The 26,688-nt window shown below is 39.0% G+C and overlaps 1 protein-coding gene across 1 annotated transcript; it reads left to right on the top strand.

The window, feature by feature from the left end:
- Positions 1-5,545: 5,545 nt before the first annotated feature.
- Positions 5,546-6,502, top strand: LOC308343266 (olfactory receptor 2V1-like; the record flags this gene model as incomplete). Its single annotated transcript, XM_080804314.1, has 1 exon — positions 5,546-6,502. One exon carries the CDS (start codon positions 5,546-5,548, stop codon positions 6,500-6,502), a length of 957 nt encoding a protein of 318 aa, XP_080660440.1.
- Positions 6,503-26,688: the final 20,186 nt, after the last annotated feature.

Raw genomic sequence — 26,688 nt, 5'->3', positions numbered from 1 at the left:
ACAACAACCCAGATGTGACACTGATAATGTATACTTTTCCTGGAAAAAAAAAGTGTTACTTTTCCTATAAAAAAGTTTAAAAATATGAATTTATTATTTTTGCTTGAAAAATCCTAGTTTCTACTTGTATAACAGGTTTTTTAAGTGTTAGGCTACAAAGGAAATTTAAAGAGAAACAATCTTCCAGGTACATCAGTTATCTCCTCATATGACAACCTACACTTAAATTCAAGGAATACATGAAGATATTCTTGCCAAAAATTTGCAGGTCAAGCTAGGATCTCTTTGACCCTAATCCCCCATTAACCCTAACCCTCTTTGCAGGGTAACTTACTGTTATCACACTCTGTGTCCTTCAGCAATTTATGTGCATTTGTTTCTCATATTCCTGCCTGCCCACACTTAATCTTACCAAACTATATATCAACTTGATGGGTAAAAATTTGTATTTCTGCCTTGATTTTATTTTAATTAGTTATTATAGAGGCAAAAAAGTCTTAAGTGTTTATTTGGATTTTCCTTTCTGATAATTATTGCTCATTTTTCCTATCCTTTTTTTCATTGACTTATTGGTGTTCTTTGTATATTTTAATGTGAAAAGAATATGAATCCTTCTCAAGTATGTATTTTATAAAACACTACCTCTGGAATAACACATTATATGTTAATTAAATTGAATTTAAATAAAAAATAAAACTATATTGTAAATATTTATTATCAATATGATATATATTTTGTTTATTTTTATGCCTTATTTAATAGATCCATTTCTTTTTTTTTTCTTTCCAGCATAACAGAATTCATTGTTTATGCACCACACCTAGTGCTCCATGCAATATGTGCCCTCCATAATACCCACCACCTGGCTCCCCTAACTTCCCACCCCTCGCCCCTTCAAAACCCTCAGATTGTTTTTCAGAGTTCATAGTCTCTCATGGTTCATCTCCCCCTCCAATTTCCCTCAACTCCCTTCTCCTCTCCATCTCCCCATTTCCTCCGTGTTATTCCTTATGCTCCACAAATAAGTGAAACCATATGATAATTGACTCTCTCTACTTGACTTATTTCACTCAGCATAATCTCTTCCACTCCCGTCCATGCTGATACAAAAGTTGGGTATTCGTCCTTTCTGAAGACTGCGTCATATTCCGTTATATATACAGACCACATCTTCTTTTTTTTTAATTAATTTTTTAATTTCTTTTCAGTGTAACAGTATTCATTGTTTTTGCACCACACCCAGTGTTCCATGCAATACATGCCCTCCCCAATACCTACCACCTGGTTCCCCCAACCTCCCACCCCCGCCCCTTCAAAACCCTCAGGTTGCTTTTCAGTGTCTATAGTCTCTCATGGTTCTCCTCCCCTTCCAATTTCCCTCAACTCCCTTCTCCTCTCCATCTCCCCATGTCCTCCATGTTATTTGTTATGCTCCACAAATAAGTGAAACCATATGATAATTGACTCTCTCTGCTTGCCTTATTTCACTCAGCATAATCTCTTCCAGTCCCATCCATGTTGCTACAAAAGTTGGGTATTTATCCTTTCTGATGGAGGCATAATACTCCATAGTGTATATGGACCACATCTTCCTTATCCATTCGTCTGTTGAAGGGCATCTTGGTTCTTTCCACAGTTTGGCGACCGTGGCCATTGCTGCTATAAACATTGGGGTACAGATGGCCCTTCTTTTCACTACATCTGTATCTTTGGGGTAAATACCCAGCAGTGCAATTGCAGGGTCCTAGGGAAGCTCTATTTTTAACTTCTTAAGGAATCTCCACACTGTTCTCCAAAGTGGCTGCACCGACTTGCATTCCCACCAACAGTGTAAGAGGGTTTCCCTTTCTCCACAACCTCTCCAACACACGTTGTTTCCTGTCTTGCTAATTTTGGCCATTCTAACTTGTGTAAGGTGGTATCTCAATGTGGTTTTAATTTGAATCTCCCTGATGGCTAGTGATAATGAACATTTTTTCATGTGTCTGATAGCCATTTGTATGTCTTCATTGGAGAAGTGTCTGTTCATATCTTCTGCCCATTTTTAGACATGCCTATCTGTTTTGTGTGTGTTGAGTTTGAGAAGTTCTTTACAGATCCTGGATATCAGCCTTTTGTCTGTACTGTCATTTGCAAATATCTTCTCCCATTCCGTGAGTTGCCTCTTTGTTTTGTTGACTGTTGCCTTTGCTGTGCAGAAGCTTTGATCTTGATGAAGTCCCAAAAGTTCATTTTTGCTTTTTTTTCCTTTGCCTTTGGAGACATATCTTTAAAGAAGTTGCTGTGGCTGATAATAAATCCATTTCTACTCCAAGGTCATAAACACATTTTCCCATGTTCTTTCTAATAATGTTACATTTTTCCAATTAGTTATTTAGCCTTCCAGGAAACTATTTTTGTGTAAGGGATATAGTAGGGATTTAATTATTTTTCAAAATATATGAGCAATTGTCCCTAACCACTTCTAGAATAGCCCTTATTTTTTCCCCACAGATTTTAAGTTCTATTATTACACCAGATTGTAAATTTTCTCACACATGTAGCTCTGATTCTGGACTTACTCTGTTCTGTTGCTCAATTTGCTTATTCCTTCACCAATACCATTCTTTTTATATTTTGATAACTGATGAGGCAGTTTTAGTTTTACCTTAACCTGTTGGACATTGTCTTTTCAAAGTTATCTCAGCTATTTGTTCAGCAAATATTTATCAGAGCGCTTACAAGATATTATGTGTGCACATTGGTTCTCATTTTGTCAATTTCCATGACAAATACTCTTGAACATCATTTCAACATTATATTTATGCATTCATTTAAAGTTTGTTATTCTCTCATATAGTGTAAAATTGAAGAGGCACAAAATCATGTACCCTAAAACCTTTTTCTTCTATCCCAGATCCCTGCAATCTTATTTTAGAGTTCCTTCCTCTGATGTAAACAATGTTACCAGTTACGCAAGTTTTGAAATTCACTAGTTCACTTATATTTCATTCCAGAGATTTTTACAGATATATAGATATATATAGATACACACATTTCTTTTTACATGTTTATATTTAAAATACAGTATTACATGATATATATCATATGAAATAACATGGTATAATTATAATATGTAACATAATTTATATCATCATATAAATATAATTAAGGCATATAATTATATAATATGTTATATAACATGGTATATATTCAGTTATATTATATTTGCTCCCCTGTACTATGCCTTTTTCACAGAACAATAAAATTTGAAGAGAATTCTATATCAACACATAAAAAGCAACTTCATTCTGTTTCTTATTTGCATATTATTCCAAGATTTATTCAACCTTTCCTCTGTTGATAGATATTTAGATCATTTGCAATTTTTCTACTATAACAAATCTGTACTAAACCACATGACTATGTGTCATTTCACATATGTGCAAGTATTTTTGTACAATGAGTTTCTGTAAGTAGAACTGCTTACTCTAAAGGTATTTTTATTCTTTAAAAGCTCCATCTTTGGAATGCCCCTTTTTCTATAGAATTTCATTCTTGTTTCATGTTTATAATATCTTTCCTTATCTCATTCAACATTGAGTAAAATTTTAAAAACTTTTTGTTTCTCTGAAGAGTCTCTTTTTTCATCTATTTTGCTTTGCTGACTATCCTTCCCTTTGAAGATGGAAACTTTTTTCAGATGTCTGCTAACCTTCAGTTGTCTGCTCCTATTAAAATATAGGGTAACAAAAATCAAATGGGGTGATCTGAGTATGAATGACCAGGCTTTCATTTTATTATAATTTTTTCAACTTCCAAAGTCAGTATCTTCAAATGTTTCCTGGGCCACTCAAATTCTTGGATTGAGAAAGAGATTCATTTATTTTCCAGCCTGAAGGGAACACATCTGGGTCCCAGGACATGCCATTAGGACAAATTAGCAATTTGTGTTTGCCTTCTGTTGAAAAGGGTACTTTGAGGTCTATGCTCACAGGTATTATTTTTTTTACCTTTGGCCCTGTTCAATTTCTACTGACTTGTGTGTCAGTTTCAATGTTATTTTATGGGTTCCACTTCCAGCTACCCCATTTTTGTCTGATACGGAGTTTATTTCTGATCACGATCTTGTTAGCGCTTTTGGATGACTTCTGAGAGAATGACTCTGCTTTGCCATTTCCAAACTGAAGTGTCTTATTGAGATTTTAGTTAGGATCACATGTATTTTTTGGATTAATTCTGTGGAGAGTTTGCATCCTTATAGTGTTGAGCCCATCTATCCAAGAATATGCATAGCTTTCTTTGGGCCCTCTTTTAGGTCTGCTAGTAATGTTTTATAATTCTTGACATAAGGGTTCTTTCCTAGGCACTTTGGAGTTTTTGTTGCAATTGTGAATATTATTTCTACTACTTTTACTAATTGGTTAGTAGTATTATGTGAGAATTGCTTATTTTTGAATGTTGATCTTCTACGTATATAGTATAACCTTGTTTTAAAAATTAAGTTATGTTCCCATATTCCTTATAGAATATGTGTAAAATACAAAGAAACTGGGGGTGGGGAGAATCTTTAATCCCACTACTAGAAGAAACCACACTAATAATATCTTTGCATATTTTCTCCCAGAATTCCTAGTCTTAAGAAATTCTATAAAATGCTCAGTTTATATAACATATTTTTTGTTCAGAATCTATTAAAACTATTATAAATATCAAATTGAGTACATATTATTTTATCATGTGATTGGACCATAATTTGCTTAGCTTTTCCTTTGTCTTTGGCATTTGAGTTGCCCTTAGTTTCTCACTTACAAAGTTTCTTAGGAAATACTGTAAACTTTCATAGCTCAAAAGAAAGAAAATTAGTAAGCTTCTCTCTGTCTCAGTTTCCCCACTTACGAAATTGGGGTAATGATGAATGTTCCAGGGAAGTTATGAGGATTATATGTGAGGATGTGGCAGAGTGTTTATCATAATGCCTGGCACATAAAAAATGCTCAAATGATTTCTAATCTACTAGGCATTACTTATGTTATCCCCTTTAATCTTTACTATCACCCTACAAGATGACATTGTTATCTTATGTTAAGTTAAGGAAACTGAAGTTCAAATATTTGAATAGGTGCCCAGTTTACACAGTTGGCTCATGTCTTTGCTGCTTTAGTAGTTTTCCCTGAAAAAACAAATTCTTGAGGGAGGCCGACCTAGAGATTTGTAGGACTAGTGAACAACCAAATTCCTAACAGAGGCAGAAACAGTGCCCACTTCAGCAGTAAATACCTCAATATTTACTTCTCAGCTATGTGAAGAAAGTCTTAGGAATTAAAACATCATCAACAACAGCCCGCACCTTTGTTAGAAATTCTTTTTCTTAAAGAAAAACTTATAAAGAGTTTATTCTAAACCAAGTAACATTTAAACATTAAACATTAACATTGAAAACATAAACATTAAAGGAGACAACACATTGGACAAAGTTTTGATGTCCTCAGTATTGTGGCACTAAACATACATCTCCTGTTTCCAGATCCCAACCCTTAGTCTGGCACACTCTTTTGCAGGAAAAATGGCCTTCATGGGAAACCAGACTCTCATCTCCCACTTCATCCTCTTGGGCCTTTTCACCCACACCCCATTGCACCTCTTCCTCTTTTCTGTCATCATGGTCATGTTCCTGGTGGCCCTCTCTGGCAATGGGCTCATGATCCTCCTCATCACCATTGACTCCCGTCTGCACAGCCCCATGTACTTCTTCCTCAGCTGGCTGTCACTCATGGACCTCATGCTCATTTCCACCATTGTGCCACGGATGGCCACTGACTTCCTCCTGGGCCGTGGCTCCATCTCCTTCACAGGCTGTGGACTTCAGATCCTCTTCTTCCTCACCCTCCTGGGAGATGAATGCTTCCTGCTGGCCTTCATGGCCTATGACCGCTATGTGGCCATCAGCAACCCATTGAGGTACTCAGTGATCATGAGCCGCCGTGTTTGCTGGCTCATGGTGGCAGGGTCCTGGCTCTTTGGCCTGGTGGATGGACTGATCCAAGCCATCTTCACTCTGACCTTCCCCTACTGTGGCTCCCAGGAGATAGATCACTTCTTCTGTGATGTTCCTGCCATATTGAAGTTGGCCTGTGCTGACACCTCCCTCTATGAGACCATGATCTATGTCTGTTGCATCCTAATGCTGCTCCTGCCCTTTGCTGTCATCTCTGCTTCCTACTTGCGGATCCTGGTAGCTGTGCTCCACATGCGTTCTGCTGAAGGTCGACAGAAGGCCTTTGCCACCTGCTCCTCTCACATGGTAGTGGTTTCTCTCTTCTATGGGGCTGCCATGATCACCTACATGCGGCCCCAGACCTACCACTCCTCCAAACAAGACAAGGTGGTCTCGGCCTTCTATACAATGATCACTCCTATGCTTAATCCACTCATCTACAGCCTGAGGAACAAGGAAGTGGCGGGAGCTCTCAGGAAACTCCTGGGGAGGTGTCCCTGTGGTGTGGGAGCAGGGCTAAGTTGACACTGGCACCTGTGGATGTAAGCTCTGGGTCATGGCTACCTGGATTAGACTTTTAAATTTTAGCTATTGTTTTGAGTGTGTAGTGGTATCTCACTGCGGTTTAAATTGCATTCTCCCGAAGCTGTTTTCTAGTGCTGTTGTGCACATTTTTTAAAAAAGATATTTATTTTTATTTATTTATTAAATTTAGAGCACAAGTGGGAGGAGGGGCAGAGGGAAAGGGAAAGAGAGAATCTCAAGCAGACTTTGCTGAGCACAGACCCCCACATGGGGCTTAATCTCACAACCCTGAGATTATGACCTGAGCTGAAATGAAGAGTTGGACACTTAACTGACTGAGCCTCAGGTGCCTCTATTTGTATATTTTTAAAATCAAACTGTAATAGGTGATTTTATTTTTTATTTGCATATTTTTATATACCTGTCAGCCATGCTATTGTCCTCTTTCATTTTTTAGCTTATTGAAATATAATTGACCTACAATAAACTGCTTATGTTTAAAGTGTACAATTGACACATTTTTACCTACGTATATACACATGAAATTTTCAATATAATGAAAAACAATTAATCTAATGAACATATCCTTAACCTCTTAAAATTTCCTCATATCTTTTGTAGTCCTTCCTGCCCTCCCATGATTATCCTTTCAATGTCAATAAGAACTAGTAATGTGCTTTCTGTCACTATAAATTCACTTACACTTTGTAGAACTTTATATAAACTTAATCATACCAGAAGAACTTTTCTTTTCTTTTCTTTTCTTTTCTTTTGAAAGGGGAGCCATCTGGCTTCTTTCGTTAAAATTGACATCTTGTTGTTTGGCATTCCTTTGTTGCTGTGTAGCATACCATTATATGGATATACCACAATTTGTTTATCTAGTGGACATTTGGGTTGCTTCCAGTTTTTGGCTATTTGAAATAAAGCTTCATTTACTTCAACATTTATGTGAAGTGAAATAAGTCAACCAGAGAAACACAATTATCATATGGTTTCACTTATATGTGGAATATAAGGAATAGTGCAGAATCATAGGGAAGGAAGAGAAAACTTAATGGGAAGAAATCAGAGAGGGAGGGAAACCATGAGAGACTCTGGACTCTGGGAAACAAACTGAGGGTTACAGAAGGAAGGAGGCAGAGGGGGATGGAGTGATTGGGTGATGGGCATTAAGGAGGGCATGTGTTGTGATGAGCACTGGGTGTTATAGGCAACTAATGAACATAATGTCATTGAATATTATCTCAAAATCTAAAGATGTAGTATATGTTGGCTAACTGAACATAATAAAAAATAAAATTTCTATGAACATTTGTATAAAGTCTTGAACATATGCTTTCAGTTCTCATAAATAAATTCCTAGGGGTGAAATGGATGGATCATATGGTATGTGTATGTTTAACTCATTAAGAAATGCCAAACAGTTTTCCAAGTAGTTACCTCATATTACATTTCAATCAGTAATGAGCAAGCTTTCCAGCCCATTCATATTGTGTCCAGTGCTTGAAATGGCCAGGCTTCCTGATACAACTATTCTAACAGGTGTGTAGTATTTTCTTGATTTTAGTTTGCATTTATTTATTTTTATTTTTTTATGTTATGTTAGTCACCATACAGTACATCATTAGTTTTTGATGTAGTGTTCCAGGATTCATTGTTTATGTATAACACCCAGTGCTCCATGAAATACATGCTCTCCTTAATACCCACCAGTGGGCCAAACCATCCCTCCACCATCTTCTTGCATTTCTTTTTTTTTTTTTTTTTTAACTCAAATTCAATTAGCCTACATATAGTGCATCAGTTTCAGATGTAGTGTTCAATAATCCATCAGTTGCATATAACACCCAGTGCTCATCACATCATGTGCCCTCCCTTAAGGCCCATCAGCTATTCCATCCCTCCACCCTCACCCTTTCTGCAACCCTCACTTTGTTCCCCATAGCGTGGTGCATAAACAATGAATCTTGGAACACTGAAAAAGTAAAACTAAATTTAAATAAAGAAAGAAAGAAATGGATAGCTCGGGGGGGGGGGGGAAGAGTCTCTCATTGTTTGTCTCCCTCTCTGATTTCTTCCCATTCAGCTTTCCCTCTCTCCCTCTATGATCCTCTGCACTGTTTCTTATATTCCTCATATGAGTGAAACCTATAATAATTGTCTTTCTCCAACTGAGTTATTTCACTTAGCGTAATATCCTCCAGTTCCATCCACATCAATGTAAATGGTAGGTATTCCCCTTTCTGATGGTTATATATACAATATTCCACTGTATGTATATACCATCTTCTTTTTATTTTATTTTATTTAAGTTCAATTAGCCAAAATATAGTACATCATTAGTTTTTGATACAATGCTCAATGATTCATTAGTTCAGTATAACACCCAGTGCTCATCATACCACGTGCCCTGTTTAATGCCCATCACCCAGTTACCCCATTCCCCCACCCACCTCCCTTTCCACAATCCTCAGTTTGTTTCCCAGAGTCAAGAGTCTCATATGGTTTGTCTCTCTCTCTCTCTGATATCTTCACATTCAGTACCCTCCAACACCTATTGTCTTCTGCATTATTTCTTATGGTCCACATATGAGTGAAACCATTGTGTTTCCCTGATTGACTTATTTCACTTAGCAGAATATCATCCAGTTCCATCCATGTCTATGTAAATGGTAGATATCCATCCTTTCTGATGGCTGAGTAATATTCCATTGAATATATGAACCACATCTTCCGTATCCATCCACCTGCCAAAGGACTCTCAGCTCCTTCCACAGTTTGGCTACTGTGGACATTGCTGCTGTGAATATTGGGATGCAGGTGTCCCTTCATTTCACTACATCTGTATCTTTGTGGTAAATATCCAGTAGTACAATTGCTGGGTTATAGGTAGCTCTATTTTTACAAGTTTGCATTTCCTAAGGACTAATATTGTTGAACATATTTTCATGTGTTGATTTTCCATCCATATCTTTTTGAAGAAATATCTGTTCAAATACTTTATCTACTTTTTTACCTAGGCTGTTTGTCTTTTTATGTCTTCTAACTGAAGACATAAATTAGTGAGTATAAAAGTTCTTCATGTATTCTAGATACAAACCATCAGATATAAATTTTACAAATATATACTCTCAGTGTCTGTCTTTCCTTTTTGATTTCATAACAAATTCTTTTGAAGAGCAAAGTGTTTCATTTGATGAAATACAAATGACTGATAATTTTCTTTGGTAGTTCATGCTTATTGTGTTTTGTTTAAGAAATTTTAGCTAAACCGAAGGTCAATAAAATTTAATCCTATGCATTCTGTTAGAAGTTTTATAGTTTTGGCTGTTTAATTTAGGTCTAGTAGCAGGAAAAAATATCCAGTGGAAAAACAACAGTCCCTTCAGTAAATGGTGCTGGGAAAATTGGACAGCTATGTAGAGAAGAATGAAACTCGACCATTCTCTTACACCATACACAAAGATAAACTTGAAATGGATGAAAGACCTCAACATGTAGCAGGAATCTATCAAAATCCTAGAGGAGTACATAGGCAGTAACCTTTTTGACATCAGCCACAGCAGCATCTTTCAAGACATGTCTCCAAAGGAAAAGGAAACAAAACTGAAAATGAACTTTTGGGACTTCATCAAGATCAAAAGCTTCTGCACAGCAAATAAAGCAGTCAACAAAGCAAAGAGGCAACCCACGGAATGGGAGAAGATATTTGCAAATGACACTACAGACAAAGGGCTGATATCCAAGATCTATAAAGACTCCTCAAACTCAACACTCAAAAAAACAGATATTCACATCTAAAAATGGGCAGAAGACATGAACAGACACTTCTCCAATAGAGCCATACAAATAGCTAACAGACACAGGAAAAAATGTTCATCATCACTAGCAATCAGGGAGATTCAAATCAAAACCACATTGAGATACCATATAATACCAGTTAGAATCACCAAAATTAAGATAGTAAACAACAAGTATTGGATAGGATGTGGAGAAAGGGGAACACTCTTACACTGTTAGTGGGAATGCAAATTGGTGCAACCACTTTGGAAAACACTGTGGAGATTCCTTAAGAAGTTAAAAATAGAGGGGTGCCTGGGTGTCTCAGTGGGTTAAAGCCTCTGCCTTCAGTTCAGGTCACAATCCCAGGGTCCTGGGTTCAAGCCCTGCTTTGGGCTCTCTGCTCAGCAGGGAGCCTGCTTCCTCCTCTCTCTCTGCCTGCCTCTCTGCCTACTTGTGATCCCTGTATGTCAAATAAATAAATAACATGTTTAAAAAAAGAAATTAAAAATTGAGTTACCCTATGACCCAACAATTGTACTACTGGGTATTTACCCTAAAGATACAGATACAGTGAAAAGAAAGGCCATCTGTACCCCAATGTTCATAGCAGCAATGACCACAATCCCCAAGCTGTGGAAAGAGCCAGGATGCCCTTCAACAGGCGAATGGATAAAGAAGATATGGTTCATGTATATAACGGAATATTATGCCTCCATCAGAAAGGATGAATACTCAACTTTTGTATCAACATGGACGGGACTGGAGGAGGTTATGCTGAGTGAAATAGGTCAAGCAGAGAAAATAAATTATCATACGGTTTCACTTACATGTGAAACATAAGGACTAACATGGAGGACATTAAGAGAAAGAAATGAAAAGTGAAATGGGGGAAATCAGAGGGGGAGATGAACCATGAGAGGCTGTGGACTCTGAGAAACAAACTGAGGGTTTTGGCGGGGCAGGTGAGCCTTTTGATAGGTATTAAGGAGGGCACATATTGCACGGAGCACGGTGTGGTACATAAATAATGAATCTTGGAACATTGAAAAAATAAAATAAAATTTTTAAAAAAGAGAAAGGGAAAAGAGAGAGAAGAAGCCACAACAAACAGAGTACTATATAGATATGGTTTGGGCGAAAAATGGATCCAGTGTGCTTTGGAGGGGAGGGAGTCATGATCACAAAGAAAGGTGAGAGAGAGAGACAAGAGCACACAGGAGAAGGCACAAAGGAGCATTTCCCCAAAGTCAAGTCTGGGGAAATAAGAGAGGCTGACTTTCATGCATTCATGGATCCAGTGGGGCTTAAAGATGAGTTTTAAAAGTCAGCAGTCTTGGCTGGGATAGAACCCTCAGGGTACTGTGTTTCACCTGGAGGAAAAAAACAAAACAAAACAAAACAAAACCCAAGGGTAGACAGTGTGGAAACAACAGGATGAAAAAAGTAAGGGGGCGCCTGGGTGGCTCAGTGGGTTAAAGCCTCTGCCTTCAGCTCAGGTCATGATCTCAGGGTCCTGGGATCGAGCCCCACATCCGGTTCTCTGCTCAGCAGGGAGCCTGCTTCCTCCCCTCTCTCTCTGCCTGCCTCTCTGCCTACTTGTGATATCTCTCTCTCTCTGTCAATTAAATAAATAAAATCTTTTAAAAATATATTTTAAAAAAAGTAAGGACACACAGCGGGGAGATAATTCACTCTTCACTGAGAAGCAGTTTTCCTCTCCCGCCTCTCAGTGTAAACATGGAACCACCTGTGGGAAGCAATGCAGTGCCCACACTGGCTGGTTAACTTGCTTACCAAGTCCACACACCTGCACTCTGGCAGGACTGCCCTTCTCAGTCAGACTTGCCTCAGTCCCAGTGTAGTGGTGGGTTCCTTCCCCAGAAGATAAGCAGAAACCCCTGCCTACACCATATGTCCCAACCAGAGAGTCCTGGAGGACCTCATTTCTACTGGAAGTAGTATCAGATCTCATTTAACAAGCAGACAAGTGGATGCTTAGTTAAAACTCACCAGTCTGCCCAAGGTCCAAACACTGCCCTCTGCAGGCAAGGAGAGACTCTGAAGAACACTGGCCTGAAAGAGCAGGAAGAACATAGCAGCAGAATGTCTGCAACACACACCATGGATGCTCCCTGAAGCACCAGGCACTTGACACTAAATGACCTCTTCCTCATCAAGCCAGTACACTCAGAAGGAGGAAACATAATGGGCTTTTCTAATACACAGAAGAAGGCAGAGACTCAGACAAAATACCAAGATGGAGGAATTGATCCCAAATGGACAGAGATCTAGGCAAAATCTAAATAATATGCCTGATGGAGAATTGAAAGTGACAATCAAAAGATACTTGCTGGACTTGACAAAAGAATGGAGGAATCTGGGGAGACTCTGACTACAGAGATAAAAGTGTTGAAGAAAAGAATCTGTCATAAATGAAAAATGCAATAACTGAGATTATAAACGTGCTTTATAAAATGAACACCAGGCTGAAAGGAGCAGAGAAATGAATTAGTGATCTACAGACAAGATAATGGAAAATATGAAGCTGAACAAAAGAGAGAAAGAAGAATTACGGAGCAGGAAAATCGACTTAGGGAACTCAGTGACTCCATTAAACTGAATAACATTCATATTATAGGAATCCCTGAAGAAGATGATAGAAAAAGGCAGCAGAAAATTTATTTGAGGAAATAATAGGTGAAAACTTCCTTAATTGGGAGAAGGAAACAGACATGCAGAACCAGGAGGAACAGAAAATTTCCATCAAAGTCAACACCATGTCCAGCATGCCAACACCAAGACATATTTTATTTAAATTTGCAAAATGTAGCAGTACAGAAAAAAAATCTTAAAAACATCAGGACAAAAGGAGCCCTTAACTTACAAAGGAAGACCCATAAGGTTACTGCAGATCGGTCCATAGAAATGTGGCAGGCCTGAAGAAAGTGGCGTGTTATACTTAAAGTGCTGAATGGGAAAAATCTGCAGCCAAGAATACTCTATCCAGCGAGGTTATCATTAGAAGAGGAGAGATGAAGAGATTCCAGACAAACTAAAATGTAAATGTGTTATGTACCCTTAAATCAGCTCTGTAAGAAATATTAGGATGACTCTTTGAGTGGAAAGTCCAAAAGTGACAAGGGCAAGAAAGGAACAGAGAAAATACAAGAAACAATGACAAAACAAGTAATAAAATGGCACTAAATACATGTCTATCAATAATTATTCTGAATGCAAATGGACTAAATGCTCTAATCAAAACACATAGGGTGTTAGAATGGACAAAAAAGAGGTCAAACTTCCACTCCTTGCAGATGACATGATACCCTATGTAGAAAGCCCAAAAGACTCTACCAAAAAATTGCTAGAACAGATACAGGAATCCAGCAAAGTGGCAGGTTATAAAATCAGTGAATAGAAGTCAATTGCATTTCTGTACACTAACGATGTGACTGAGGAAAGAGAAATTAAGGTTGCAACATTTACAGTTGCAACAAAATCCATTAGATACTTAGAAATAAACCTAACCAAAGGGTTAAGAATCTGTACTCAAGAAACTACAGAACAATTATGAAAGTAATTGAGGAAGACTCAAAGAAAAGGAAAAACATTTCATGCTTGTGGATTGGAAGAACAAACACTGTTAAAATGTCTATGCTACCCAAAGCAATCTACATATTCAGGGCAATCCCCATCAAAATACCATCAACATTTTTCAGGAAGCTTGAACAAACCATCCTAAAATTTGTATGGAAATGGAAAAGAACTTGAATAGTCAAATGAATATTGGAAAAGAAAACCAAAGTTAGAGGCATCACAATTTTGGACTTCAAGCTCTATTACAAAACAGTATCATCAAGACACTGTGGTACTGGCACAAAAACAGACACATAGATCAATGGAAGATAATAGAAAACCTAGAAATGGATTCTTAACTCTATGGTCAACTAATCTTTGACAAAGCAGGAAAGAAGATCTAATGGAAAAAAGACAGTCCCTTCAATAAATGGTGTTGGGAAAACTGGACAGCCACAGAAGAATGAAACTGGACCATTTTCTTACACCATACACAAAAATAAACTCAAAATGGATGAAACACCCTAATGTGCAACAGGAATCCATCAAAATCCTAGAGGAGAACACAGGCAGCAACTTCTTTGACTTTGGCCACAGCAACTTCTTGCAAGACACAACTCCAGAGGCAAGGGAAACAAACAAACAAAAAAATTGTGAATTATTGGGGCTTCATCAAGATAAAAAGCTTCTGCACAGCACAGAAAACAGTCAATAATACTAAAAGGCAACCTAATCTAATTTGTCTGATATGAGGATTGGTACCCCAGCTTTGTTTTGTGGTCCACTGGCATGTTAAATGTTTCTCCAATCCCTCGCTTTCAATCTGGAAGTGACTTTAGGTTCAAAATGAGTTTCTTGTAGCATATGGATGGGTCCTCTTTTGTTTTGTTTTGTTTTGCTTTGCTTTGTTTTGTTTTGTTTTAATCCAATCTGCAACCCTGTGTATTTTGATGGGAGCATTCAGCCCATCTACATTCAGAGTGACTATTAAAAGATACGATTTTAGTGCCATTGGTATTGCCTGTAAAGACATTGTTTCTGTAGATTTTCTCTATTTCTTCCTGGTCTATGTGATTCTTGGGGTCTCTCTTGGCTTAAAGAATTCCCCTTAATATTTCTTGCAAGGGTGCCTTGGTGGTCACATATTCTTTAAGTTTCTGTCCTGGAAGTGCTTTATCTGTCCGTCCATTCTGAATGACAGCTTTGCTGGATAAAGTATTCTTGGCTGCATGTTCTTTACATTTAGTACCCTGAATATGTCTTGCCAGCCCTTTCTGGCTTGCCAGGTTTCTGTGGACAGTTTTAGTGTTATTCTGATGTTCCTTCCTCCATATGTAAGGAACCTTCTCTCCCTAGATACTCTCAGGATAGTTTCTTTGGTTGTAACATTTGCAAACTTCACTATTATATGTTGGTGTGTTGATCTATTTTTATTGATTGGGGAGGGGTCCTCTGCTTCTTGGACTCAAATATGTGTTTCCTCCCACAGATTAGGGAAGTTCTCAGCTTTGATTTGCTCAAATATACCTGATCGCTTTCTCTTTCTATCCCCTTGGGGATCCCAATAATTCTGACATTGGGACGTTTCATGGTATATTAATCTCTCATACCCTTTTTTCATGTGCTATCTTTGTTATCCTCAACTTACTTCCTTTCCATCAGCTTATCTTCTAGGTCACTGATTCTTCTTCTGCCTCATTTATGCTGGCTGTTAGAGTATCCCATTTAGACTGGATCTCATTCATAGCATTTTTTGGTTCATCTGATTTTACCTCATTTCTGCCCTTAGAGATTCTCTATCATCACTAATGCTTTTTTCAAGCCTAGGTATTGACTTTATGGTTGATATCATGAATTCTCTCTCAGACATCTTGCTTATATCCATATACATTACTTCTGTGGCAGAGGATATTGTCTCTGGTTCTTTTCTTTGTGGAGAGTTCCTCCTCCTAGTCACTCTGTTGAGGGATGGTTGAGTGTATGAGCAGAGTCCAAAATATCAGCCACAACCTAAACAAGATGCACTCTAGCAAAATCTGGAGTGGTCAGAAGCCACCATCGAAAAAAAATCTAAAATGAAACACAAGAATAAAATTTAAAAATTAAAGTAAAATAAAGAAAAGGAGGAGGGAAGGGGTGAATATAATCTCTCAGTGTGGACAAAGAAGGGTGTTCCGGTTATTTCTGGGTGTATTTTTGTCTGTGTGTTAAAGAACACTACATCCCAAAATTACAAGGAAGGTATAACTCTATAACTTTGTACCTTCCTTGTAATTTTGGGATGTAGTGTTCTTATATATAAAGGTAAAATGGAATAGAGTGAAAAAAGCACTAAAGTGAAGCATATACGTGTGTGTGTGTGTGTGCACGCATGCATGTGTATGTGAAGAAATACAAGTTAAAAAGCGACTATGAAATATAAGTTGATATAATATCTAGTTGAAATGAGGAGAAGGTAAAAAGGAAAAAAAAACAAAAAGCATAAGAAATAAAAAGGAAGAAAAAGGAAAAGGAGTATTTTATCTGAAAAATAAACAAGTTGTGAGGTGATGTCTGGAACTCAATATACTATTTTCCCCTGATGTTGGGATTCCACCCCCTTATTTATTTATTTATTTATAATTTTATTTTTTTTAAATTTCTTTTCAGTATTCCAGAATTCATTGTTTATGCAGCACACCCAGTGCTCCATGCAATACGTGCCCTACATAATACCCACCACCTGGCTCACCCAACCTCCCACACTCCACCCCTCCAAAACCCTCAGATTGTTTTTCAGAGTCCATAGTCTCTCATGGTTCATCTCTCCCTCCAATTTCCTCCAACTCCCTTCTCCTCTCCATCTCCCCATGTCCTCAGTGTTATTCGTTATGCTCCACAAATAAATGAAACCATATGATAATTGACTCCCTCTGCTTGGCTTATTTCATTCAGCAGAATCTCTTCCAGTCCTGTCCATGTTGATACAAAAGTTGGGGTATTTATCCTTTCTGATGGAGGCATAATACTCCATAGTATATATGGACCATATCTTCCTTATCCATTCGTCCATTGAAGGGCATCTTTCCACAGTTCTTTCTACAGTTTGGGGACTGTGGCCATTGCTGCTGTGAACATTGGGGTACAAATGGTCCTTCTTTTCACTACATCTGTGTCTTTAGGGTAAATACCCAGTAGTGCAATTGCAGGGTCATAGGGAAGCTCTATTTTTAACTTCTTAAGGAATCTCCACACTGTTCTCCAAAGTGGCTGCACCAACTTACATTCCCACCAACAGTGGAAGAGGGTTCCCCTTTCTCCACATCCTCTCCAACACATGTTGTTTCCTGTCTTGCTAATTTTGGCCATTCTGACTAGTGTAAGGTGGTATCTCAATGTGGTTTTGATTTGAATCTCCCTGATGGCTAGTGATGATGAACATTTTTTGATGTTGGGATTTTTCAGCCTTATGGGATCCATAGCGTTGTAGTCCACCTGTTCTTCCAGGCTGTCTTCTGGGGGGAGGGGCTTGTTGTGCTGTTTCTCAGGTATCCCTGCCTCTAGAGTTGCCCCAACCCCTGTCAGGGGGATGGACTCAGTGGAAACCAGTCCTCCATGTGGCTTTTGTTCCCTGGAGGCTTTCCACACCTCTTCTGAGGATCAGAGCAAAAAATGGCCACATCCAAACCTCTGTTCCAGAGCAGAAAAAAAATCGCAGTCTTCCCTCTTTAATAAACCCTCCAGGGCAAAAGTCTCTGTTTCTGTATGTGCCATGGAAAATCGCAGTCTCCCATAGTGTGTGCCCACTGCAACCCTTCAGCAGTAGTCCAGGGGCCCAGAAGTGCCACTGCCCTTTGTAATTCTAAAACCATGAGCAGCTGCAGGCTGCACACACACCCCAAGCTCCTGGATCATGTCTGGGTGCCGCTCTAACGTCCTTTCCAGGTTGCCACCGCCCTGCAAGTTTTTGCCCCCTTGGGCACAGGTTCCAGACTTTTTCAAGCTGCTCAGGAAGAGCGGTTATGAACAGGCCTGGCTCACAAGTTTATGGAGATCTGAGCTCAGAACCCCTTCCTGGGCTTGCTGACCATGACCTGGTTCCTTGCTCCACTGCTCTGGTACTCTGCCGGTTCAGGCACCCCTTCTGCTCTGTGGGTCTTCATATCCTGAGACCACAATACCCTACCTAGAATTGTGCCTTTTCATTTCCAGAGCCACTTTCAGAGAGAAATGTTTCTCACTAGAGCAGATTTCTGAGGATTCTGGTTTTGCATCCTGGTGTTGTATCACTTTCCAGGAGCCACCTTATTGAGGCTCCCTCCCCCTTCTGTGTATCTTCCAATATCTCCCCACAGATTCAGCACTCCACATGTACTGCCTTGCAAAAAGTGGTTGCTTTTCTGCTTGTAGAGATCCAGTTATACATTCTTATATCTCAGGCTGATTTCATGGGTGTTCAGAATGGTTTGATAGATATCCAGCTAAAACCCGTTGAAAGGGGTCCCCTACTCCTCTGCCATCTTCTCTCCTTACTCTGCTTTTGTTTGTTTCAGAATGCCAAAATATTTTCTTCAATGTCAAGAATAGTTTTTCAAGATATAGAATTCTTATTTGGAATTTTTGTTTTTCTCTCAGTGGTTTCAAATGGTCAGCAAACTCTTTTCTGGTTGCCATGGTTTCTGATAATAAATCTGATGTTAATCTTATTTGTGCCCATGTACACGATGAGTTGTTTCTCTCTTGCAGCTTTCAGGACTCTCTGTCCTTGGATTACAACAATTTGAATATAATGGTCTTTGTATGGATCTTTCTGCATCCTGAATTTCATTTAACTTCTTAAGTGCATTGATTCATATCTTTTTTTTTCAAGTTTGAATAGCTTTCAACAATTCTTTAATTGTTGAAATTTTTTAATTTAATCCTTCTTGCACCTTTTATTCTCTCTCTCTTAAATTTCCAAATACCTATGTTGCTATGCTTGATGGTGTCCCACAGAGATCTTAGTCTCTGTTCCTTATACATACTTCTTTTTTTTTCTTTCTGTGCTTTATACCTGACAATCTGAATTTAAAAACTATCATTAAGTTTCTTGACTTTTTTCTTACATTTCTTTATTCCTTTTCATGCTTTGCAAGTTTTCATATAATCCTCAATGTTTTGAATATTATGTGGTAATCCTACAAATCCCTACTTAGGATTTATTTAATCAATTTATTTTTTTTAATTTTTAAAATTAACATATAATGTATTGTTTGCTTCAGAGGTATAGGTCTGTGAATCATCAGTCTTACTCAGTTCATAGCACTCCCCAGCACATGCCCTCCCCAATGTCCATAATCCAGCCACGCTATCTGCCCCCCACCCCCAGCAACCCTGTTTGTTTCCTGAGATTAAGAGTCTCTTATGGTTTGTCTCCCTCCCAATCCCATCTTGTTTCATTTTTTCCCCTCCCTGCCCACCATGACCCCCACCCTGCTTCACAAATTCCTCATATCAGAGAGATCATATGATAATTGTCTTTCTCTGATTGACTTATTTTGCTTAGCATAATACTCTCTAGTTCCATCAATGTCATTGTAAATGGGAAGATTTGGGGTTTTCCTGATGGCTGCATTGTATTCCATTGTATATAATACCACATCTTCTTTATCCATTCATCTGTTGATGGATATCTAGGTTCTTTCCATAGTTTGGCTATTGTGGACTTGGCTGCTATAAACATTCGGATGCATATGTCCCTTCAGATCACTACATTTGTATCTTTAGTGTAAATACCCAGTAGTGAGATTGCTGGGTTGTAAGATAGCTCTATTTTCAACTTTTTGAGGAACCTCCATACTGTTTTCCAGAGTGGCTGCACCAGCTTGCATTCCCAAGAGTGTAGGAAGGTTTTCCTTTCTCCACATCCTTGCCAACATCTGTCACTTCCTGACTTGTTAATTTTGGCCATTCTGACTAGTGCGAGATGGTATCTCACTGTGGTCTTGATTTGTATTTCCCTGATGCCAAGTGATGCTGAGCACTTTTTCTTTTATTTTTTTAATTTAATTTTATTTTTTCAGCATTCCAAGATTCATTGTTTATGCCCCCTGAGTGATGTTGAGCACTTTTTCATGTGTCTGTTGTCCATTTGGATGTCTTCTTTGCAGAAATGTCTGTTCATGTCCTCTGCCCATTTTTTGATTGGATTATGTATTCTTTGGGTGTTGAATTTGATAAGTTCTTTATAGAATTTGGATACTAGCCCTTTATCTGGTATGTCAAATGCAAATATCTTCTCCTATTCTGTCAGTTGTCTTTTGGTTTTGTTGACTATTTCCTTTGCTGTGCAAAAGGTTTTGATCTTAATGAAGTTTTGGGGTTTTTTTAAGTTAATTTTTGCCCTTGCTTCCCTTGCCTTTGGCAATGTTTCTAGGAAGAAGTTGCTGTGGCTAAGGTCAAAGAGTTTCTGCCTGTGTTCTCTTCAAGGATTTTGTTGGATTCATGTCTCACATTGAGGTCTTTCATCAATTTTGAGTCTATTTTTGTGTGTGGTGTAAGGAAATTGTCCAGTTTTATTCTTCTGCATGTGGATGTCCAATTTTCCCAACACGATTTGTTGAAGAGACTGTCTTTTTCCCATTGGACATTCTTTACTGCTTTGTCAAAGATTAGTTGACCATAAAGTTGAGGGTCTATTTCCGGGCTCTCTATTCTGTTCTATCGACCTGTGTGTCTGTTTTTGAGCCAGTACCATACTGTCTTAATGATGACAGCTTTGTAATAGAGCTTGAAGTCTAGAGTTGTGAAGTCGCCAACTTTGGTTTTGTTTTTCAACATTCCTCTGGCTATTCGGGGTCTTTTCTGGTTCCATATAAATTTTAGGATTATTTGTTCCATTTCTTTGAAAAAAACTGATGGCATTTTGATAGAGATTGCATTAAATGTGTAGATTGCTCCAGGTAGCATAGACATTTTCACAATATTTGCTCTTCTAATCCATGATCATGGAACATTTTTCCATTTCCTTGTGTCTTCCTCAATTTCTTTCATGAGTACTTTATAGTTTTCTGAGTACAGATTCTTTGCCTCTTTGGTTAGGCTTATTCCTAGGTATCTTATGGTTTTGGGTGCAATTGTAAATGGGATTGACTCCTTAATTTCTCTTTCTTCTGTCTTGCTGTCGGGGTATAGAAATGCAACTGATTTCTGTGTATTGAATTTATATCCATATACTTTACTAAATTCCTGTATGAGTTCTAGCAGTTTTGGAATGGAGTCTTTTGGGTTTTCCACATATAGTATCATATCATCTGCAAAGAGTGAGAGTTAGTCTTCTTCTTTGCTGATTCAGATGCCTTTTATTTCTTTTTGTTTTGTGAATGCTGAGGCTAGGACTTCTAGTACTATGTTGAATAGCAGTGGAGATAGTGAATATCCCTGCTTTGTTCCTGAACTTAGGGGAGAATCTCTCAGTTTTTCCCCATTGAGAATGATATTCGCTGTGGCTTTTTCATAGATGGCTTTGATGATGCTGAGGTATGTATCTTCTACCCTATAATTTAAGAGTTTTGATCAAGAACGGATGCCATTCTTTGTCAAATGTTTTTTCAGCATCTCTTGAGAGTATCATATGGTTCTTGTTCTTTCTTTTATTAATGTATTGTATCACCTTGATTGATTTGTGGATGTTAAACCAACTTTGAAGCACAGGAATAAATCCCACTTGGTCATGGTGAATAATCCTTTTAATGTACTGTTAGATCCTTTTGGCTAGTATTTTGGTGAGAATTTTTGCATCTGTGTTTATCAAGGATATTGGTCTGTAATTCTCCTTTTTGATGGAGTCTTTGGTTTTGGGATCAAGGTAATGCTGGCCTCATAAAATGAGTTTGGAAGTTTTCCTTCCATTTCTATTTTTTGGAACGGTTTTAGGAGAATAGGTAATTCTTCTTTAAATGTTTGGTAGAAGTCCCCTGGGAAGCCATCTGGCCCTGGGCTCTTGTTTGTTGGGTGATTTTTTGATGACTGCTTCAATCTCCTTACTGATTGTGGGTCTGTTCAGGTTTTCTATTTCTTTCTGGTTCAATTTTGGTCGTTTATATGTCTTGAGGAATGCATCCACTTCTTCCAGATTGTCAGATTTGCTGGTGTACAGTTGCCCATAATATGTTCTTGTAATTGTTTGTATTTATTTGGTGGTTGTTGTGATCTGTCTGTTTTCACTTATGATTTTATTAATTTGGGTCCTTTCTCTTTTCTTTTTGGTAAGTCTGGCCAGGGGTTTATCAATCTTATCAATTCTTTCAAAGAACCAGCTCCTAGTTTTGTTGATTTGTTCTATTGTTTTTTGTTTTGTTTTGTTTTGTTTCTATTTCATTGATTTCTGCTCTGATCTTTATGATTTCTCTTCTCCAGCTGGATTTAGGCTTTCTTTGCTGTTCTTTCTCCAGCTCCTTTAGGTGTAGGGTTAAGTTGTGTACTGCAGACCTTTCTTGTTTCTTGAGAAAGGCTTGTATTGGTATAAACTTCCCTCTCAGGACTGCCTTTGCTGTGTTCCACAGATTTTGAAGAGTTGTTTTTAAAATAAAATAAAATATAAGGTTAGATACAATGAAGGGATAGAAAATGACTATAACACTGAAAATTTGAGAAGATTTTTAAAAAGATATTGAGGGAGATATTGATAGGATAAAATTGTTTTTAAAAAGTTAAGAAGGAAAGAGGAAAAATTTTTAAAAATAGGATAAGAAAAAAATTTAAAAATTTAAATTTGAAAGATTAAGAATCATCAGAAAAAAAGCTGCAAATGCTATGTATTGCTTTCCCCTACCTCTGGAATTCTGCTGTTCTCATTGGTCAGTGAACTTGGTCTTGGCTGGATGTTTTTGCTGATCTTCTGGGGAGGGGCCTGTTGCAGTGAGTCTCAAATGTCTTTGCCCAAGACAGGATTCCACTGCCCTTGCCAGGGGCCAGGCTAATCAATTTGCTCAGGTTCGCACTTGGGAGCTTTTGCTCCCTGAATGCTTTCCATACTGCTTTGGAAGACAGAAAAGAAAATGGCAGCCTCCCAATCTCTGTCCCAGGAGGAGCTGAGAGCTCAGGGCCCCACTCCTCAGTGTGCCCTCAGAGAAAAGCAGTCAATCCTTCCCATCTCTCTGGTCACACTCCGAGCTCACCTGGCCTGTGATCCAGCATTTCCATCTCTGGTGCATGGCCCTGTTTGGAGTCTCAAAACTGCTGCATACTCCCAAGCAGCTCCTCCTGGAGGAGGAAAGTGAGGCTCCAGGATCTGCCACTTGTGGGGTCCCTGCTCAAAGAGAAGGGCCCTGATTGTGCCTCAAATCATGATTTAAGATAACCCTGAGCTGAAAGCCCCCTCCTTGGCTCTGTCTCTGTAGCCAGCTTCCCCACTCTGATACCTGGGTGCTCTGCCACACTCAGATACTCCTGGTGTTTTTGTGACCCTGCAGCTCCTGAGACCACACTGTCCCCGTGAAGGCTCCCCACTCCTCTGTCCCCCCTCACCCCTCACTTAGCCCATGGTCGATGTCCCTCAGTGGAAAAGACTTCTAGAAATTCTGACTTTGTGCTCCACTGCTCTACCGCTTGCTGGGAGCCAGCCCCCTCACCCCGCAACAGTCTCTCTTCCCATATGTAACCTCAGCTTCATTTCTCCGCATGTCCTACCTTCCAGAAAGTGGTCAATTTTCTGTTCCTAGAATTGCTTCTCTTCTTCTCCTTAATTTCCTGTTGAGTTTGTAAGTGTTCAGAATGGTTTGATAACTATTTAGCTGAACTCCTGGGACCTAATGATATTTAGGTCTCCTACTCCTCTGCCATTTTGCTCCTCCTCCCAATTTATTTATTTCTATAGTTAATTAATCCATTAATTGATCTTTGGGATACATAATTTGTTTAGTGAGTTCTATTTTAATAAGGTGTGTATTATTGTCTCTGCCTTCTAGTTATAGAGAGATGGGAGGGCAGTGACACTAGCAACTATAATTCTTAGATCCTGTAACAGGTAGACACTTTATACCTTCTAATTCTCACAACATATATTTGTAGTGAACATCATCATTCTCATTTTACACATGAGGAAATGGGTTCAGATTAGTCCCTAGCAAGGTGGGGTCTACATAAGATTCCCACCCAGCTCTGCCTGACATCGAGGTCAAGTGTCTGTGTTATGTTACTTTTGTTTGTGTGAATTTCTTAGTATGAAAGAAAGTGAAGTTGGTGGGAGCTGACAGTAGAGTTGGAGGAGGTAAGTGCCAGGGACAGATGAACTCTTGATCATAGTAGAGTGTTTGTTAAATCCTTGACCTCTTAGAGACTGTTTTGAATTTTAGTGGAATTGAGCTCTGAGATCAGAAGGGTCACTGTGATCTTGGATGGTTGCATCTTCATTAAGCCAAGGTCCTGGGAGGAGGCAGAATGATGCAGAGGGGTGATGGTCTGGAAGTCACTGGATGCCCTTTGTTTACATACAGTATTTCGTGGACATTCTCAAGGTGGGCCACAAAACAAAACAAAAGCCAATGTTTACCATTTCCTTTCAGAATAGAGGGAGAGACAATTCCTCTCAGGTTGACCCATAGAAACCCTCCTCAGTTTTCTTTTCCTCCTTCTCCTGGGAGATAGTTTGTTTGTTGATGTAGCTGAGATGAGCAGAAAAGTTGGCAGGCGCCTCCTTTCCCTGGGAATTTAATTGCCAGAGACTGGGGACAGAGATGTGACAGAGGAAGGGTCTCCAAGGATTTGTGAAAATAGAAGTAACTTTCCTTAGTCACAGCAGAGGAGAACAATGGATAATAGTGAGGAGTGAGGGAATAAAACCTTTTAGCCTAGCACTGGACCTTGCCCAACAAAGGGTCTCTTCCATAGGTTAGGGGCTCCCTGCTGGCTCCCAGTGAATGCTTCTTCCTCTCCTGGTCCAGGTTACTCTGGATGCTCCTTTTATGGATGAGGGATGTATGATCTGTCTGTACTATAATTGTTGTTCTGGAAGGAAGGCTTGTTCTGGAAGGAAGTATCTATATGGTTAAGAAAATACTGCCTGGATTTTAGCATGAGGCTGACTCTTCTAGGTTTTTGTTTGTTTGTTTGTTTCTGTTCTTCTATTCAGAGCCCATTTTCCTCCCATCTTAACCAATTTTATTTTTTAATTTTTTGTTTATTTATTTGAGAGAAAGAGAGCACAAGCAGAGGAAGCACAAAGGCAAAGGGAGAAGCATTCTCCCCACTGAACAGGAAGCCTGCCATGGGGCTTGATCCCAAGACCCCAGGATCCTTACCTGAACCAAAGTCAGATGCTTAAGCAACTGAACCACCCAGGTGCCCCTCCATTTTAACCAATCTTTTTTTTTTAAAGAAGATTTTATTTATTTATTTGACAGAGATCACAAGTAGGCAGAGAGCCAGGCAGAGAGAGAGAGAGAGAGAGAGAGGAGGAAGCAGGCTCTCTGCTAAGCAGAGAGCCCAATGTGGGACTCGATCCCAAGACCCTGAGATCATGACCTGAGCCGAAGGCAGAGGTCCCTCCACTGAGTCACCCAGGTGCCCCCATTTTAACCAATCTTAAAGGGTTTCTTCAAAATCTCTCCACAGCCCTTATGGAAGACATCAGGGATTTCCTGCCCATTAAGGGGTGCCCCAAGTACCTCAGTCAACTCCCATTTTCACAGTATATAAAAGATTCTGGAGGAGTTCTGACCACACAAGCACTTCTTTTTTAATTCTGGAAAATTTCTCCTCTAAAAGAATGTCCTTTTCCCATTTCAGTCCCACTTCCTTCTAAGGAGATGGAGGTTCACTGGCTTCCCTGCACTGAAAGAGACCCACTGCAGACCCAACTGACTGATTAGAGAAGCTCTCCTTTGGTGGTGAAGTTTGTCTTCCAGGGACATAGGGCTCCAGTCTCCTGATCTGCCCTCATCTCCTCACTAGCACTTTCTCATGTCATTGATTACACGGTTTCAGGTAAGGTTTTTCCCTCTATGTGTCTTGTATTTCCCCTCTCTGTTACCAAATGCTTAAAATGTTTGTTCACTCCTCAATTACCTTTGCCATTCTGCTTACTATTTCTCTTGAGGTACAGACCTCCTGTGTGGTTAGATTTTGTTTCTGGAATGTTGTTTTGCTTCCCAATTCTTTATTCTGTGAGTAGAACTAGAAATTACCTCAGGGCTGTTTCATTCAACCTGTCATGTTGCTGCTTGGGAGAGAAGTCCACCGAGACCCAGGAGAGGAAGAGAATTTCTCAGGGTCTCACCACAGGTTTTAGGAAGGATGGGCACTGTTTTGTCTTTTCAGGTCTAGAGAGGATGTGACAATGGCTGGACCTTCTGAAACTGGCCCCCCACCAAATGTTACTGGGAAAGCTATCTATCCCTGATGACATCTGGCTGTTAGATTTTGAATGAGAGTGGTGAAGTCGTCTCCTTCTGATCCACCACATGGGCCTATGTTTCTTTTTTCTTTATGTGGCAGACAGTTTATTTATTATTTATTTTTTTAAATTTAAATTCAGTTGTATTTCTAACTCTTGGGGAAAACTTTCTGTGTGCTGCTCCTCCACACCTTATATGTATTATTCCATGTGGATATTTTTTCCAATGTCCCTTCTTCTTGAAAGACATTTAGGGTCCTGCTGTAATTTTGAAAATCATACTTCGGTGCCTTGCTCACTTCTCTTTCCATTCCACAATTTACTTTCACTTCATAGCTGTCCCATGAATCTGACTACTCTCTGCTGAAGTTCTGCCCAACACAATTCCCAATGCACCTCTTTGGGAGTCTCTTACACACAGCTTAGGGCTTTGACAATTCTGATCTGAGGGGTGGAGGATGTCTTCTTGCTA

The sequence above is a fragment of the Martes martes genome (genome assembly GCF_963455335.1).
Source record: "Martes martes genome assembly, chromosome: 5".
NCBI lineage: Eukaryota > Metazoa > Chordata > Mammalia > Carnivora > Mustelidae > Martes > Martes martes.
Note: the sequence above shows the minus strand (reverse complement) of the source record. Positions and strands in the feature narration are given on the sequence as shown.